Raw genomic sequence first — 19,716 nt, 5'->3', positions numbered from 1 at the left:
CTCCCTCTAAACTGTGGAGTCTTGTGAACAAAAATTCTGATTTGTGAGCTACTGGCATTAAAGTTGTGAGCTATTGCATAAATTAGTTTGCTCTGAGGTCATTTTTCCTGAGCTAATGTGTGAGCCAGAGGCTAAAAAACTGTGAGCTAGCTCACACTAACTCAGCTTAGAGGGAACACTACTTGCAAGGAAAATGACTCATCTGTAAGCCAAAATGCCCTCAAAACGAGGTTGGGGAATTGTCAGGTGGGCACCTGGCTTAATCAGGATTATTTACCTGTGTGTGTATACAGGATTCCACGTCCAGAAATTAATGCTTAAAAATATTAGGGACTCTAATTAAGTAAAACAATTAAAATTTATTCCAGAAAAATATAGGCTTCCGTACAAGATAAAATACTCATAAAATCATACATACAGTCCTAAGAAAAATAGAGAGAGAGAGATAACACATGGGTAGACAAACAGGGTGATATTTACCGATTGTAGTCTTCAAGGAAGGCTCCAATGGCGACAAGAGAGGAAGTGGGAGAGGGGACCCGAAACTTGGCCTTAGAATCGGGGATGGATCTAGACAGCGGAATTGGGATACTGCTAGAAGCACACCTGTGGGTAGCTAGTCCACAGGTTATAAGGACTTTCTTGAGCCCTTAAGGAATGGGAGGTACGAGGGAGGAGGAAGGTGGTCAGCTGATGCATGACCTCCCAAAAAGGGGAGGCTCCGCAGTGACCATGAGGGCTGGACTTCTGCAATGGCCAATAAAAAGTTCATTGGTGGCACCTAATTGGGTGCCCATTCCTGACCAATGAGCAGGCTTGGGTCTTGGATACCTGAGTGAACTTTCAGGTTGAAATGGACCAGGGTGGGGATACTCCAAGGGGACAGTACAGAGAAGAATGGGGGAAATCGGTGGGTGGAGGTGTACTTGAGTTTACCAAACTTATCTAAAAAGGTGACAATAGAGGGCCAAATTGTTATCTAAGGTAACACCCGGTTTACACAAAGGAACTTGGCTCTGGCTGAAGATGGTCTTCCTCTTCTTCTGTCTTCTTCTTGGCACCAGTCTTTGTCTTGGGTTCCGCTGGACAAAGACAGTGGTGGTTAGACAATTAGCCACACCTGGGGTGGGTTGATTGCTTACAATCACAGGTGACATCTGGTGAGTACGTGAGCTGTTTGCTTCGCTGGAATGGAGTCTGGCCTGGTAGGACGATGGCTGCGTGTGGCGTTAGCCCTCCACAGTGGATTCCATGGTCAGTGCTTCAAAACCATTTGCTTGGATAGCTCTTGGCGGCGCAGTCTCTTCTGCTCCATGGCCGAGATGGATGTCATACAGAATGACGGAAAGCCCTCTGTTCTCCTGGTGGGCACTCTTGCACCGGTCTTGAGTGCCTTCATAGCGTTATGGCTGCTAGTGCTGCATAAGTCCCCTTTGCCCCTGGATAGGTTTACTCACACTCTCTGGCCAGACGTGTGTGAGCTACTTCTCCAGGTCCTCTGGCAACCAAGTTGGTGACTATGATGTTCTGTAAGGGGGGTTTCCTCACACATCTCATATATATATATATATATATATATATATATATATATATATATATATATATATATATATATATATATATATATATATATATATATATATATATATAGTAACTAAATCTTATGGAAACATAAGATCCACCCCCCTTCTATGGAATCCCTTTGGGGAAAAAAACTTGTCTTGCATATGACTTATTGGGTCTTTTGTGGATTCCCCAGTAAATCAATTGGTTTCACTCTTAGGAATCAATTGTTTTTGTTTATCTTTTGGGTAAAAGAATAATACCATTAATTGGATTTGCTCGTGTCATTTATAAAGTTTATATCTCTGGTATCTGGCATTACATTTTGTGGTACACATGGCCCAGCCAAATACAGTAATATTTATGTCAGATCCAGCCCTCAAAACATGTGTTCAACACCTCTGGCTTAAGTGTTCTGTTGCCTCCAGATGACACTCCTAGGGTACTCTGTAGGCTCCAGCTAAGACTCTTAGTGCCTGAGGCAAGGAGTTATAGCAAAGTCTGGTATTTGGGACAGATAGTATGTGACTTCCTAAATGAGTTTAGGGACTGTTCTTTTGGTTGATTTGCATTCTGGCAGTTAGAATCAGGATCTGACAGCACAACTGCTTTCATGTGTGAGTCTATAATCTGTTTTTCTTCTGAGATAACTATCCTGTCTTTTGCAGTGGGCATAGTTCCAGATGTGCCTATCTGAGTAAAACTATGAGTCATTCACTTATTTGGGTGGAGACGTGATACATATGTGCTTGAGATAAAATAAAGATCTTTTCTTGTTCCCTCCTCTGGACCAAGAATGCCAGGAGGGGGGGAAGGGTCATGGAGGCTGAGTCCAGACTGGCATTTTGAGTTGGCACATGGACAGGATGTGGGCGGACCAAAAGAGCATGACCAAATGTGTGCATCCACCTCCTGTCCCACTCCCGCCCTCAGGCCATCCCACTTGGGCTGCAAAAAGTTATCACTTGGGAAAGTGGCAGCTTTGTGCGGCACAAGTGGGACAGCCCTCGGACAGGTCAGAGGTAGGAGTGGGACAGGTGGCAGATGTGTGCATTTGGTCATGCCTTTTTGGTCCACCTGCATCCCATTGATGTGCTGGCTTAAAATGCTGGTCTGCACCTAGTCAGACATTCTTTCATACAATCAGGTGCCTGCAGCCCGCTGTGCAGCAGCTGGGCTGCAAAGGCACGAGTTTGCCTCCCTGGACGGGGAGAAACAGAGGGTGCCCGTTCTGGCACGCAGGCTGGGAAGCGAGGTCTGGCTGATCGACAGCCAGACCTGCGCTCATCTCAGTCTGCGTCGAGTGCGTCTTCGGCCCTCCCTCCCGCCCTGTATGTTATGTAGGCTTTTGCTGGTTGCTTCTTTGAGGAGCCGGGTAGGAATTTTTTCGCACCCTGGCTGATTGGCGCTGCTCAGGTTGTGTTTTTCGCCTACCCTACATAGCATTGCAGTGGATTGTGGATTTGGCTATTGGGAGGTGCTGTTAAATAGGCGACAGGTTTTTGGGGTTTAGGGCACTATGCGGCCCGGGGAGGACTGTGAAGCATCCCCCTTTTGGGGACTTTGGGGTCTGGCATGATCAACCCTGGGGTTTGAAGACCCGGGTGGAGAATGTAGACTGCCGGGAGACTCGGCTAGTGGGTGCTTTCTGGCGAGACGTGCGTTTGGGTTTGGGCCCTCTGGTGTGGGCCTCCCTGCTGGGCCTGCCCGGAGGGAGCTGAGGCACTCAGCTCTGGCCGGGGGGCTGGGTCTCTCACCCGATATGGCAGGGGAGTGGTCGCGGTGACCCCTAGCCCTGGCCAGGCCGCCTCTGGTGGGGTACCCTTGCTGTTTATGAAGTTAATTAATAAAGTGGCCCAATTTTATTCCAACATTTGGTGTCTGTCTCGTTCTTTCGTCCTTGGGGGGCAAACAGTTTCCCCAGTTTTTGATGCAAAGAGGACTTAGCTGCCTTAACATTCTGCATCTTGTTTCTATTATCTCTGCAAAAAGTGGTCTAGATTTGGTGTAACACCTGGAGGTGAGGCTTGTGAAGGCTAAATTTAGTTCATAAAATCATCTGGAAGCTATTCAGTTGGGAAAGGAAGTGGAGCAGGCTGTAGGATGTTGTGGTAGAGATTGTGCTGAGGAAAGGGTAAGATGGCAGTGGCAACTGGGCAATAGACACAACTGGAGACAGGACTTTCTGGCAATGGAGCTTCCAGTCTATGATTGCTGTTCACTCACCTTGTTGCCCAAAGCTTGCAATAAGCCTTGAATTTGCCCCCTGTCGTTTCTTTCTTTCCTTGTAGCCTTAGTCTATTAATTCTATTGCCTTTACTGAAGAATTAGCTGTAGGAAGAAAAGGGGGAGAATCTGTGACCTGAATATTCCAGTGAGCAGGAATGCACAGGAATGCAGTTCTGACTGCCTTGGTGTTGGGGTGGGTATGGCCTAATATGTGCAAAACAATGGTGATGTCAGGGGGTGTAGCCTAATATGCAAATGATTTCCTGCTGGGCTTTTTCTACAAAAAAGCCCTGAGGATTGTATATTTGAATAAATAAATAAATCTCAATGAACTAGAGAGCAAGACAGGAAGGGCACCATGCGTCCAGGATCTAATGCAGCAAGATATTACTATTCTACTATTTTGTCAAAGATGTCAAAAGGGGGGGGGGGCATTCCCCAAAACCTATAAGGCCGAGCATATCTTCTTATGCCTCTACAGTACCAGGTTCAAGTGCTGGTTCTGTATTCTATCCTGGACCCTAATTTGCATTGGGAGAAAGGCAAACTAAAAAATTCCTCTCACGTATAAAAATTCCCTCTCATTCTCTGTTAAACAAGCTCAGTCTTGACTGACTTTTGTTACTATGGGTGGAAGGGTCAGAGGCCCATTTTTTAATCCATCTGTATATTAGTCATACAATTATATGATCATTATCATGTAAGAGTCAAAATAGTTGTTTATATTTATGCTCCAGGTCAGCCCTATTGACCTGAACAATTCCACACCATTAATCAGAAAGGTATGATTATTAGGGGACAAAGTTTATGGTTTCAACTAGAAATGCACTGTCAAATGCATGCACTTCCTATTATAGATATGCTGAGTTGAACAAGAACCTGTTGAATAGCAAGGTTACTCAAACTGTTGATTAGGGAAAATCCTAATCCTTTTTCCAGTAGAAACATGTCTAGACTGCCTTTTGATTAGGGAAAATCCTAATCCTGTTTCCAGCATAGTATCATAAGGAAGCAATATATTTGGAACAGGAAGTGAGGAAGCAGTAAACTCCAGGAGGTACAGTTAGTGTTCTGTGTGCATTATATGGCCTGTTTATATGGCCCTCAAGTCCTTTTTGATTATGGTCTTCACCCTAAATTTGTAACGCACAGCCGGCTTAATATTCTCTATGATATGAGGGAAATCCTCTGCAAAAATCAGCTGTAGTATTAACATCTGAAAGTGAAATCTGTGTGTGTCTGTGGGAAAGTTTTTTCTAAGACTGCGGCTCTACAGGAAAAAAAAATTATCTTTGCCTTATCAGCTAATATTTCATTATCAGACCCATAAAGCTGCTGTGCTAACAAAGAGCAGCTTTCAATACACATAAATAGACAAGCTTACAATGAGCAGCAATTCTCAGCCTTTTAATTTTCAAATCACTAGCAACGTCATCTGAGAAATTTCTAGCTAGAAATAATAGTACATGTTGATATACCTATTTAGGTGCATTTGACATCTGTTACGTAGAGAAACAGAAACTTCCAAAAAGGAGAAAATATTGCTGTATTTTCTGGTGTGTGTTTTTTTAATGGTGTTGTTAGTTTAAAAGACCTGACTGGAAATTCTTAACTGATATGTGACTTCTTTCATGTTGTTGCAGGTCCCATTGTGTGATTTACCATGGAAAAATTGCTCTGCAGCATCCTGGTGTTTGGAGTGGCTGTTGTGGTCAATGCTTGTCCAAAATATTGTGTCTGCCAGAACCTGTCTGAATCATTAGGGACTCTTTGCCCCTCCAAAGGCCTCCTTTTTGTACCACCAGACATAGATAGGAGGACTGTTGAACTCCGACTTGGAGGCAACTTCATTATTAACATTAGTAGACAGGACTTTGCCAATATGACTGGCCTTGTTGACCTCACATTGTCTAGGAATACTATTAGTTACATACAGTCCTATGCTTTTGCTGACTTAGAAAGTCTACGGTCTTTGCACTTGGACAGTAACAGGCTACCCAGCATTGGGGAGGATATTTTGAAAGGCCTGATCAACCTTCAGCACTTGATTTTGAACAACAACCAGCTGAGCTCTATTTCAGATGAAGCTTTTGAAGACTTCTTGTTCACATTAGAAGATCTGGATCTTTCCTACAATAACCTCAGAAGCATCCCTTGGGAATCTATAAGGAAGATGGTAAATTTACATCAGATTAGTTTGGACCATAATTTGATAGACTATATTACAGAGGGGACATTTGCAGACCTTCAGAAACTGGCAAGGCTGGATCTGACCTCCAACAGACTTCAGAAACTTCCTCCTGATCCCATATTTGCCAGATCCCAAATATCTCCATTGACTTCAACCCCATTTTCCCCACCTTTGTCACTGAGTTTTGGAGGAAACCCTTTGCATTGTAATTGTGAGTTGCTTTGGCTACGGCGTCTTGACAGAGATGATGACATGGAAACTTGTGCTTCTCCTGCAGGTTTAAAAGGGAGGTATTTTTGGTATGTTAGGGAAGAGGAGTTTGTTTGTGAGCCTCCTCTGATTACCCAGCATACTCATAAATTGCTGGTTTTAGAAGGACAAACGGCCACTTTAAAATGCAAAGCTATTGGAGATCCATCTCCAATCATTCACTGGGTGGCTCCTGATGACCGACTTATTGGGAACTCTTCAAGAACAGCTGTTTATGACAATGGCACCTTAGAGATTTTGATTACAACATCCAAGGATTATGGAGCATTCACCTGCATAGCAGCCAATGCTGCTGGAGAGTCTACTGCAACAATTGAGTTGTCAATTGTCCAACTTCCTCATCTTAGTAATGGTACAGGTCGGGCAGCCCCACCCAAATCAAGACTTTCTGACATCACCAGTTCCAGCAAATCTAATCGAGGAGAAACTAAGGGGGCACCAGAAAGGGCTGTCTTGGTCTCTGAGGTGACAACTACCTCGGCTTTGGTCAAATGGACGGTGAGCAAGTCAGCTCCAAGAGTTAAAATGTACCAGCTGCAATATAACTGCTCTGATGATGAAGTTCTCATTTACAGGTAAGTGTGACAGTCATCTTCTCTCTTCAGAACAGAAATGATGGGGTGGAAGGTGATTTGATTTAATGGGTTGTACTTTCAGCCTCCTGACAGTCTAGTCATAGAAGACAAGATATGATGGATGGCTATTCTCCATTCTTGACCAAAGGATAACAGACATTATGAAGGAAGAGAGATTACAGTACATGAATGATTTTGCACTGCTTACAGTGTTCTCTGTGCATGAGATGTTTTTTAAAAAAAATCTCTGGTCTATGTTGATCTGCATATTATTGGTCTAGCCATTGCAAATGAAACAGTTCACTTTCAGCAGCTGAGTAGGAAGTTCTGTCCTTGTCCTGCTCCAGGTAGCTGTCTTTTCATTCTTGAGAGGCTTAATCTGCTTCATGTTGCCCCAGTTCACACAAGTATTTTATAGTAAATCCATCACACTGCAACTTCCTCACATTTGATGAAAATCTGCAGCTTACCTCCTCCGCATGGGACCCACTTTTAAAAGACTTTCCAATATATGGCCAGCTACAGTATCAACAAAACTTGGAATCTTCACAAAATTAGTCATCATACCAATCATTCCCATGTCCTAACTTTGCATTGTGAAATAATAAACATGTATTCTTAATCGGATTGAGTCACTTATAGAAAACAGCAAACAGAGAAATGAAATGCAGAGAAGAGAGGTAGAAAGAAGACAATGCTTAGCATATGCTTTGCATATTGAAAGTCTCAGGTTCAATTCAGGGTGTCTTTTTATTTTTTGGTTTTTTTGTTTTGTTTAGCAGTACAGACATAACTGGGGTAGATGGAGATATGTTCTCAATCAGCATGAGGCAACTTCTTATATGGGTCAGGTTCTACAGGAGCCCCATGGCACAGAGTGGTAAAGCTGCAGTACTGCAGTCTGAGCTCTCTGATCACGACCTGGGTTCGATCCCGGTGGAAGTTGGGTTCAGGTAGCTGGCTCAAAGCTGACTCAGCCTTCCATCCTTCCGAGGTCAGTAAAATGAGTACCCAGCTTGCTGGGGGAAAAGTGTAGATGACTGGGGAAGGCAATGGCAAACCACCCCATAAAAAACCTGCCAAGAAAACGTCATGATGCAGCACCACCCCAGAGTTGGAAGTGACTGGTGCTTGCACAGGGGACTACCTTTACCTTTTTTACAGGTTCTAATACAATAACAATATATACATTTTCTCCTAAAATGACTGGTGAGAAGTTACAGCACAAGGGGGTCTGTAAACACAGTCTGTATGATGGCTAACTGTGGAAGAGTCTTCTTGACTGTACCCAATAGCACCATTTTGTATTCTCTGGTTCCTAGAGCAATGAGCCCCAGTGGGTGCTCAGAGACAACCATAGTGCTTGCCAATGTGTTTCCTAGTGCTCAATTGATTTTCAATTTTCAGGATAAAATTCGAAGATTCTTCAACTGAAGAGAGAAACTATGATTCACTAAGATTATTCTGGGCAGGTGGGTCACAGCCATGTGTCTGTGTCTGTGACTATACTTTCTTGTGTCTTTGGGTTTGGCAAATGCTCCCTTTGATAATGTAGGGAGCAAGCCAACCCCATCCTTTTGGGATGCATCCAACATATCTTACATGAACCAAAAAGCCAGTTCCAAATTTCTTTAACCTCTTGATAGTGGAAGATGCTTCAAGAGAGCTCAGGGAGCATTATCTTTGCATCTCTAGGGAAAACAGAAGCACCTACCTCAGTTGTAGGAAGATACTTGGTTTGAAACCTTCCAAATATTACTAAATATTATATTGAGAACCAGTCTGGTATAGTGGTTAAGTGCACAGACTCTTAAGAACATAAGAGAAGCCATGTTGGATCAGGCCAGTGGCCCATCCAGTCCAACACTCTGTGTCACACAGTGGCTATATATACACACACACACACACATATATACACACTGTGGCTAATAGCCACTGATGGACCTCTGTTCCATATTTTTATCTAACCCCCTCTTGAAGCTGGCTATGCTTGTAGCCGCCACCACCTCCTGTGGCAGTGAATTCCACATGTTAATCACCCTTTGGGTGAAGAAGTACTTCCTTTTATCCATTTTGACTGTTCAGCAATTTCATCGAATGCCCACGAGTTCTTGTATTGTGAGAAAGGGAGAAAAGTACTTCTTTCTCTACTTTCTCCATCCCATGCATAATCTTGTAAACCTCTATCATGTCACCCCGCAGTCGATGTTTCTCCAAGCTAAAGAACCCCAAGCGTTTCAACCTTTCTTCATAGGAAAAGTTTTCCAACCCTTTAATCATTCTAGTTGCCCTTTTCTGCACTTTTTCCAATGCTATAATATCCTTTTTGAGGTGCGGTGACCAGAATTGTACACAGTATTCCAAATGAGACCGCACCATCGATTTATACAGGGGTATTATGATACTGGCTGATTTGTTTTCAATTCTCTTCCTAATAATTCCCAGCATGGCGTTGGCTTTTTTTATTGCAATCACACACTGTCTTGACATTTTCAGTGAGTTATCTACCACGACCCCAAGATCTCTCTCTTGGTTATTCTCTGCCAGTTCACACCCCATCAACTTGTATTTGTAGCTAGGATTTTTGGCCCCAATGTGCATTACTTAGCACTTGGCCACATTGAACTCCATCTGCCACGTTGATGCCCACTCACCCAGCCTCAACAGATCCCTTTGGAGTGCCTCACAATCCTCTCTGGTTCTCACCACTCTGAACAATTTAGTGTCATCTGCAAACTTGGCCACTTCACTGCTTACTCTCAACTCCAAATCATTTATGAACAAGTTAAAGAGCATGGGACCCAGTACTGAGGGCCTGTGGCACCCCACTGCTTACCATCCTCCACTGCGAAGACTGCCCATTTATACTCACTCTCTGCTTCCTATTAATTAGCCAGTTTTTGATCCACAATAGGACCTGCCCTTTAACTCCATGACTCTCGAGCTTACTAAGGAGCCTTTGATGAGGAACTTTATCAAAAGCTTTCAGGAAGTCAAGGTAAACAACATCTATTGGGTCTCCTTTGTCCACATGTTTGTCAAAGAAATGTAACAGGTTAGTGAGGCAAGATCTTCCGTTACAGAACCCATGCCGAGTCTTCCTCAATAACTCATGTTCATCAATGTGCCTACTCATTCTGTCCTTGATAATGGTTTCTACCAACTTTCCCGATATTGAAATCAGATTGATTGGCCTGTAATTCCCCAAATCTCCTCTGGAACCCTTTTTAAAGATGTGGGTGACATTTGTACCTTCCAGTCCTCAGGAACAGAGGCAGATTTCAATGAAAGATTACATATTTTTGTCAGAAGATCTTATCTGGGAGAACCAGGTTTGAGTCCCCACTCCCACACATGCAAATGCTGGAGTGACCAGTCATAACTCTCTTGGAGCTGTTCTCTCAAGAGCAGTTTCTGTCAGAGCTCTCTCAGCCCCACCTACTTCACAGGGCATCTGTTGTGGGGAGGGGAAGGGAAAAGATACTATAAGTGAGACTCCTTTAGGTAGTGAAGGGTGGGGTTCAAATCCAATCTCTTCTTCTTCTTAAACATGCTTACAGTGAACAGGGCCTGTGACTCTACCACCATGAGCACAGATGATCTCTAGCAATCTCCACAAATAAGGACTCAAGTCAATCAAATCTTGGGTTTGACTTGTTTATTTAAATGAATGACCAGCATCCTGAAGTGTTTTTAAGAGCCATTTTGGTGTAGTGGTTAGGAGCGCAGACTCTAATCTGGGAGAACCAGGTTTGATTTGCCATTCCTTCACATGCAACTCCTGGTGTGACCTTGAGTCAGTCACAAGTTCTTTCAAAGTTGTTCTCTCGAGAGCAGTTCTCAAAAGAGCTCTCTCTCAGGCCCACCTACTTCACAGGATGTCTGTTGTGGGGAGAGGAAAGGAAAGGAGATTGTAAGCTGCTCTTGAGACTCTAAGTGAAGGGCAGGGTATAAATCCAATCTCCTCCTCCTCTTCTTCTGGGTGGGCTGCTGTAGACAGCCTTTCATGGCTACTTCCATTTTGGCAACACTTCTCTGGCTCCAAACACAGTTTTACTTATCCTCATCAGCACTTTAACAGTGTAAAGAGGTGCCCAGCTTTGTCCCACCCACACACCTCAAAATGCTATTTGTTGTTGTTCAGTTGCACAGTCGAGTCTGACTCTTTGCGACCCCATGGACCAAGTCATGCCAGGCCCTCTTGTCATCCACCATCCTCTGAAGTCTTCTCAAATTCATGTTAGTTACATCAGTAACACTGTCCAGCCATCTCATCTTTTGCCTTCCCCTTCTTCTTTTGCATTCCATCTTTCCCAGCATCAGGATCTTCTCCAGTGAGTGCTCCCTTCTCATTTGGTGGCTAAAGTATTTGAGCTTCAGCATCTGACCTTCCAGGGAATGGTCAGGGTTGATTTCCCTTAGGACTGACTGATTTGATCTTCTTGCAATCCAAGGACTCTCAAGCATCTTCTCCAGCACCACAACTCGAAAGCATCTATTCTTCTGCACTCGACTTTCCTTATGGTCCAACTCTCACAGCCATCTGTTACTACTGGGAATACCATTGCTTTGACAACTAAGACTATGGTTGACGCTGCTTGGCACCCATAGCCTTGAATTTACCTCACCACAGAATGAATGACACTCTGTTGAGGAACAGTTGTTAACCTCTGTGGTTAGAGGTCTTAGCCCAAATTTGCAAGAGGGGAATTGTTAACCAACACCTTGGGAAACTCCCTTAAAGAAAGAGAAAAGAATAGTCTCAAAATCTTTAGATGCATGGCCATTTATTCAGAAGTACTTGCTTATACATAGCTCTAAAGTCAGAATTCAATTACAATTCAGGAATCTTCATGAAGCAGTTACAAGGAATACATGGTTCTAAGTCTAATGTCCCATAGGGTCTCACCTATTGTCTTCAGCAAAGCAAAGCTTAAGCAGAGTTTTATTTATTTTATTTCCTGCAAAGCATGGTAGCATTTGGTATCTCACCTGCCTTCTGGTGAATGCCTTCAAGGATGAGATGGAGGAGTCAAGACCCAGGTTGTCCTGATTTATTGGTCTGCTTTCCCTTCTTTTTATCCGCATCTCCAAAGATATCTGACCACCCCATTCAGCCAATCAGGAATGAGAGGTCAACTCTTGGCTTTAAAATCCATTACTCATCATCCCAAAAGTCTCTTCCATGTCAAAACTAGATGGCAAATGTCATCTTGACTCTTGGGTATTTCCAAACTATTTCCCCATTCTTACTCTGACACTACTCCATATTGCCAAAAGACTCCATTTTATATCAAAGAATCCATTTTTAACATGACCACTTTGGCCCTTTTCTGAGCTTAAAACACATTAATCCATCATGAACCTCACTCCATTAGAACAGGCGAGTTAAATTCCTACCATTGGAAGCTTGCAATTCTTTTCCTTGCTTAAAAAAGATAATGTGAAATGGAAAACATGATTAAGTGCCAGAAAATAGTGAATCAATGTGATAAATGCATGCTAATATATATGAATATGTGTATTCTTTTACTAGTGAGCCCCATGCCGCAGAGTGGTAAAGCTGCAGTACTGCAGTCGGAGCCCTCTGCTCACAACCTGAGTTCGATCCCAGCAGAAGCTGGTTCAAGTAGCCGGCTTGAGGTTGACTCAGCCTTCCATCCTTCTGAGGTCGGTAAAATGAGTACCCAGCTTGCTGGGGAGAAAGTGTAGATGACTGGGGAAGGCAATGGCAAACCACTCAGTAAAAAGTCCGCCGTGAAAACGTTGTGAAAGCAACATCACCCCAGAGTCGAAAACGACTGGTGCTTGCACAGGGGACTACCTTTACCTTTTTTTATTCTTTTACTACCTAAAAATCTACTATTGAACTGTATTAAATCTAAGAATTCTCCTTTAAAAATCCAATTCTTAATACCTGACAACCTTCCCAATTAATTTTAATCACTTCTAATCAATCCATAATTCTCTGGAACATTCTACAATCATCTTTGTTCAATAATGAGTATACTTGTATGATTAAAGCAACTTTTATATTAATTCTATATGGTTAAATATACTTCTGTAATGGATCCTGGGTCTCTGTGTGCGTGTTTCGATAGGAATCGTGCTGCAGCCCTTGTCACCCAGACAGTTGAAAAACAGGCCAACTCTCTCTCCTCCCTGCTCCCATTCAGAAAGTGAGATCTAACTTATTACTGAAACTATTTTGGCCTGCTGTCCTTTTCCCCCTTTCTCCCCAATATATTCAAGTTAAAAAGTTGAAACTTGTTCCATTCTTTTTCCTACCCCTTCTCACCCAGCAGCATTATTGGGGAATGTAATTAAAAGCTTAAAAGACAATTAATTCTCATTATTAAGCATTCTCTCTCTCTTGTCTTCTTAAAATGATTTTCTAAAGTGTTTCTGGCACCACATCCGGTGTTTTCACGCAATAGATTGATAATTCTGCATATTTGTTTTAGCCACTGTTTACTGAAAACCTTGGTTATATTACAACAGAGTTCATGATGACCCAATGGAAATTTTTGTTTCTCACTGAAATCAGGTTTGGACTGAAAAACACAGGCTTTGACACAGGGTTGAATCATAGGCCCATCCAAATGGAGAATCAGGAATCCATATGTTTTCACAGCAATATAGTCATGGCTAACACAGCCCCCTATCATTGCCTGATGTCTCAGGATGCTCAGTACTTTACCTTACACAAAATAAGCAACCCACCCTATCCTAGCTAACCTAGTTGTGGCCTAACCCACAAAATCCCTGCTTGGTCAAGCTAACCCCATGTATTTTCAAGGGAAGGTAGTTGACAACCCTATGTGGTAAAAACCTACATGGAGGAGACGGAGAACCACCTTTGTGCTCTCCTCTTAGCAATTCCCTGTAGCTAAGAAATTTACTGCCTCATCAAATCAGTGACTCGCCTCATTTGATTCCAGAGGGACCAGGACCACAGCATCCTTGGTCTTAATGGCCATCGATGAACATGGTGTGTTGCATACTGTGGTCTGTGTGTGGAAGCCCTGACAGCATGTTGACTTGAAGGCTAGCATGATCACACTCAATACATGTAGCCATTCAATGTGTGCTCTTTCCATCTAGGCAAAATAAAATTGCCTGCAAATCCCCTCAAAAAATAGCCCCAAGGACCTTTTTTTAGGATATAGGGCAGCTTGTTCTGTTCTGCACACAAATGAAAAATGCTTCATGTTTTCTACTGTGTACGTTTTGAAATCTTTTGAAATACAAATTGGGGAAGGGATTGAAAGACCACTTTTCTGCATAAGAGGAAACTGATTTTATTTTTGTTCAGATTACGCAGGACAGTGAGTTTGCTGCTGTCTTCTCGGTGTCACTGCCAAACAGCATGAAGGGGATCTCAGGGTTGAAGTGACCTCTTGAAAATTAGTAGACTCAGGAAATAATTAGAAATGTTTCCCATCAATCCTATTAGTTGCATGGAGCTTGGAAGTCTATCAGAATGCAAATCTCAGCTACTGGAACCACTTGTGCCACCACTTTTATTAGGATAAATGGCAGTAGCACTGCCATCCAGCAGTATGCAGGTTTCTCTGGAATTCCTGCATGTACTATTAGATTATACACAAGTAAAGCAGAAATTCTTCTGCATTCTAAGGAAGTAGAATTAGACTAGAAATGTAACTTTACAAAGATCATCTTGGTCAGAGAAATTTCCCTAACAGGTTCAAGCAGCAATTAATTTGTACTAGAATTCAATTGCACTTTGTCCCAGGAGCATATGTCTTGATTTATGCACTAAAAGGTCCACCATGTGATTGATGGAATAATGACTGGGGATTTTAAAAGTCCTCCACTGTCACTGGGAAGAATTAATCTATAAGTAGGTAAGCTTTTAATTTCTCCCCAATAGGAATTCTCCCAGGAATATTCTGTTGAGATCTGAGGTGTTCATACCATGTAACAAGAACTGCATTCATCTACTGCTTGCCCACTTTGCTGTTGTTGTGTTATAATTTGCACATTGGATATGTTGTCTTCATGCTCCACTTGAAATATAGAAATCATTGTGGAGTACACTGGAGAGGCTGGCTGAGAAAAGTGTGGTCAGAAGCAGCCTGCAGATTTGAAGTACGGGTATCAAAGACAGTGTAGTACATTCAGTCCTCCCCCACCCCACCCCCCCAAAAAAGGTTGATAACAGTGAACCCTGGACATATTTTCCCTCCCATAATCCAACCCATTTACCAAGAATGAATCAACAGGAGAGACATTGAACATGCTGTCTAGAAAGTCTTCATATGAACAGCACCAATCTGGAATATACGTTTGAAATTTATTAATACATCCAACATTCATATCATTCAGCAACATTCAGAAATATTATTATTATTATTTTAACTAAATGCAGAAGAAAATTGTAGTAATGACCACAATTCAGGGATGAGGGTCACACACCAGTCTGTTCATGCTGCTTGTGTCTGACAGTGGTGGTGGTTTTATTTTATACATTCTTCTACACAATCATTTACTAGCATTATACAATGCAAAGAAACAGCTGTTTACTTTAGCTGTCTACCCCCGATGTGGATTCCAGGAAGGAGGTGAAAGGGCAGCACATTTTGAGACCCTCAGCATTCTTGCATAGGCCAAAGTACATGAAGGCTTAATGCTGCCTTCTGAGTCTTAAGATGGAGGCAGGACAAGGTTGGCCAGGCTGGTGTCCTTCCTTCATCTCACTCTTTTTTGTTTTTTGTTAAAAGGTGTCTGTCCTCTCACCATCACTCTCTGGAATCAATTGTATTAAAGGGGTGTATCGTTCCAATTGCTTTGCTAATACATATGCATGATTGGCTTGCAAGGTATATTCTTCTCTTGATGGTTTACATATTCTTGTACACAAGACACATAAGGAAGGCAAGCATTGCACAAAGCAACACTGTAACTAAGACACATAATCAGTCTGAGATAATAATGCCATATCAGAACAATCACAGGTAGAGTCTAAGGGGACAGTTTCTCTGCTAATGCGTGAGGTAGAGGATTCCATAAGCCAGGATGTTTGAGGCAACACTACCGCAATTTGCAGCCTCCTCCCCCGCTCTCAAAAAATCTGGGGACAGGGGAGGGAGAGAGAACATACCTGTAGGCATCATGTTATTGTAGAGCTTCTGATCCATTTTTAAAATGTGTCCCTTTAAGGCTGCACAGGAAACAGGAAATAGGAAGGGCTTCATGGGAAAGGGTCAGCAAGTTTCCATGGAGAACGGCCCCTCCCTTTCTTTTCCTGTGCAGCCTTGCTTTTGTTTTCACAGCAAAGTTCTGCTAGAAGAAGACCAAGTAAGTATTTTTGTGTGTGAGAGAGGGAGGGGGCAGGGAGGGGGGATTCCCTGGTATGGAGGCCCTCCCCCCCTTTAGAAAGCGGGGGGGGGGAATGTCTACTAGGCACTCTACTATTCCCTATGGAGAACGATTCCCATAGGGAATAATAGGGAATTGATCCGTGGGTACTGGGGGTTTTAGGGGGGCTATTTTTTGAGGTAGAGGCACCAGATTTTTAGTATAGCATCTAGTGCCTCTCCCCCAAATACCCCCCAAGTTTCAAAACGATTGGACCAGAGGGTCCAATTCTATGAGCCCCAAAAGATGGTGCCCCTATCCTTAATTATTTCCTATGGAAGAAAGGCATTTAAAAAGGTGTGCTGTCCCTTTAAATGTGATGGCCAGAACTCCCTTGGAGTTCAATTATGCTTGTCACATCCTTGTTCCTGGCTCCACCCCCAAAGTCTCCAGATTTTTCTTTAATTGGACTTGGCAACCCTACCGCAAGGTGACTTAAACAACATACAGAAAGAGGTATATTAGCAGGAATATAACTAAAAGTTCAATGGAAGCAAGAGAAAAACCAATCAGGTGATAAAGGAATATAGCCATAATTACTGGTTACATTAATTGTTATATTACATTTCCACAAAGGGGCATCTGTTTGCAAGCAACCATGCAATGGCTTATGGTGGGAATGCCAGTTGGGTAAAGTTGCATAAGAGATTTGGGATGCATTTAAACATTTACCAAGAGCTGTATCAGTTCCTGGAGCCTTGCAAATGGGAATGACATATGTAAATCAGTGTGTTGTGTTAAACAAAAAATGTGAAACATTGTTAATGTTAGCTAAACGTTCCCAAATATTAAACTGAAGACTATCTCCAAAACTAATAGCCTTGACAGGAGACAAAATACATAAACATAAACAACAAAGTTTGTTAGCTGTGCAAATACAGCAGCCACCAAGTCCTCTGGAGATGGCTCTTGCCCAGCCTCTTCCAACGTTTGTTGAGCTGGATTAGTTAGATGCTTCACATCCCGCTCATGTGATATCATGAACTGTCTGGGTCTGCGAGCGTTACACAATCTCTCGTTTGAGGCTGAGATTGAAATTGGGAAGTGGATTTAGGCGATCCTGATGCCATGCCATCTTTAGCCAGGTGAACACAATGTGCCAGAACCCACAAAGGACAAATGAAGGGGTCGTTTAGAACAACGGAGTGCACTCAAGGGGTCTGCTCCAGACATTTGTGAGAGGGGTCCCTGCTCACTGCGCCACATGTAGTAATGACACACAACTCAGGGTTGAGGTTCATCGCACCAGTCTGTCCATGCTGCTTGTGTTTGACAGTGGTAGTGGTTTTATTTTATACATTATTCTACACAATCATTTACTAGCATTATACAGAGCAAAGAAACAGCTGTTTACTCTAGCTGTCTACCCCCGATGTGGATTCCAGGAAGGAGGTGAAAGGGCAGCACATTTTGAGACCCTCAGCATTCTTGCATAGGCCAAAGTACATGAAGGCTTAATGCTGCCTTCTGAAGTCTTAAAATGGAGGCAGGACAAGGTTGGCCAGGCCATTGTCCTTCCTTCAGAAAATAAAGTAACTCTACAGCTGTAAAAATGCACACGGGGGCAGACATGTGGAAGAACTCTGCCCAAACCCATTGCAGTGTTTGTGGATTGACTTCCAAGAAAATCAGGAGTGATTCCAGTGTGCAGAAAATTTCCATCTCCAGAACCATGACCTTACCTTGCTGACTGCTGCTCATCTCAGCATATATTCAAAGAGAGGCAAGAGGTTTAGAAACCTCCCTTTCTCCACATGCATGCTACTGATGGCTTCACTGTGTGTGTCATACTAACACTAAAATCAACAAAAGCTGCTAAGCAAGCAGTCTAGGTTTTAGCATTTTCCTCTCAGCCTAATCCCAGTACCAGAAGTCAGCCAGCCTGAGAGCAAAATGCTGAAAGAAATAGTGTTTAGGCAAGATGTAAGGACAGGAATGGCCTTAATTTCCTTTTCCCATGTTCTGCTTTTCCCCCTCCAATTTTTAAAAATTATTTTATCACATTTATATCCCACCTTCCCCCAGCTATAGGCATGAACAGGTAACATCCTTATGAATGTATGAAGATCCTTTAGTGTATTTCATGTGTCTACTTTTGGCTTTCCTGTAGGGTTGCCAGGTCTGACTCAAGAAATATCTGGGGACTTGGGGAATGGAGCCAGGAGACTTTGGGAGCAGAGCCAGGAGCAAGGGTGTGGCAAGTATGATTGAACCCCAAAGGGAGTTCTGACAATCACATTTAAAAGAACCACAGGCCTTTTAAATGCCTTCACTTTATTTGGAAATAATGGATAGGGTCACCTTCTTTTGGGGTTCATAGAATTGGACTCCCTTGTCCAATCTTTTTGAAACTTGGGGGGCGTTTTGATAAGAGGCACCAGATGCTATGCTGAAAATTTGGTGCCTCTACCACAAAAACACCCCCCCCAACCCCAGATACCCGCAGCTCAATTCTCCATTATACTCTATGGGAATCGGTCTCCATAGGGTATAATGGAGTGCTCAGTAGACATTTCCCTCCCCCCCTCCACTTTCTGATAGCCCTGAATCAGGGGGGAAGGCCTCCAAACTGAGGGACACCCTAACCCAAACTGGGGATTGGGATCCCTACTTTTCTGGGTTGTTAAAAGACTGAATATGTCGCTCTGCAAGACTGAAATGTATTTGTCTTTTTCATATATGCATACAATTTAGCATACAGGATTTTTTGGCTCAGGAATTTAAGTACTGAACATTTTATTCCATTTGGATTAAAAAGGTAATAGTATAAATGTGTTTACCCTTGAAACCAGTGTCATCTGAAACTGAACTGAATAACCAAAATGAGTAGTCTGAATAACTAATTTAACTGAAATAAAGCTAAATGTTTAAAAAATAAACACCCCCCCACACACTAAAGATTATGCACATCCCTAATTGGGACAAAGTTCTGCCTAGTTTTGTTAGTAGTTCGCTTCCTAGTCTGCTTGCCCTATGCTCCAAGTGCCCTAATAATAGCTACAGAATCTATTTTGCGAGCTGTAGTATGTGGCCAGTAGGTGGTATGAAAAGAATCCTTCCTGTTCCCTCCTTCACAAATAGGTGACCCACTGAAGCTCCATGACAGAGCTCAGTCTTTCAAACTCCTGTTTAGGGTCACAGAAATCTGCCCTAAACAATTAAACTTCAGAGTTTAAGCCTCAGTCAGAAGACCTGCCAGTGGAAAAAAAATGGGGGTGGGGGGGGGAGTCTGAAGAACTGCTATGAAGCTACATGATTAATCAAAGAAGCCTGGCAGGGTGAAGAAGGAGACTTGTAAAAGCAAGTTCCTTTAAGAGCAGAAAGAGAACCCCGGGAGCGGGACTTCCAGACCTAGAGTTTTTATCAAAGCAGAAATGACAATGGCTAATTTCAGTATGCAGTATTACATTTGGGTCACTGGGGTATTAAATGCCAGGCTACTGTGCTACAGAATGTCAGATCTATTAGGTCAATTCTCCCCCCCCCCTCTTTTTTTAAAATATTCCA

At 42.9% G+C, this 19,716-nt stretch overlaps 1 protein-coding gene across 1 annotated transcript in view; it reads left to right on the top strand.

Moving 5' to 3' along the window:
• The window catches only part of LRFN2 (leucine rich repeat and fibronectin type III domain containing 2), a 530,843-nt gene that overhangs the window by 393,095 nt on the left and 118,032 nt on the right, over nucleotides 1-19,716 (top strand). Inside the window, exon 2 of the mRNA XM_060245075.1 lies at nucleotides 5,436-6,828. Coding sequence (XP_060101058.1) covers nucleotides 5,456-6,828 — 1,373 coding nt within the window. The 5' untranslated portion in view covers nucleotides 5,436-5,455. The remainder of the gene's footprint in view (nucleotides 1-5,435; nucleotides 6,829-19,716) is intronic.

The sequence above is a fragment of the Heteronotia binoei genome, chromosome 1 (genome assembly GCF_032191835.1).
Source record: "Heteronotia binoei isolate CCM8104 ecotype False Entrance Well chromosome 1, APGP_CSIRO_Hbin_v1, whole genome shotgun sequence".
Lineage (NCBI taxonomy): Eukaryota > Metazoa > Chordata > Lepidosauria > Squamata > Gekkonidae > Heteronotia > Heteronotia binoei.
This window is presented reverse-complemented; position numbering and strand designations above follow the sequence as displayed.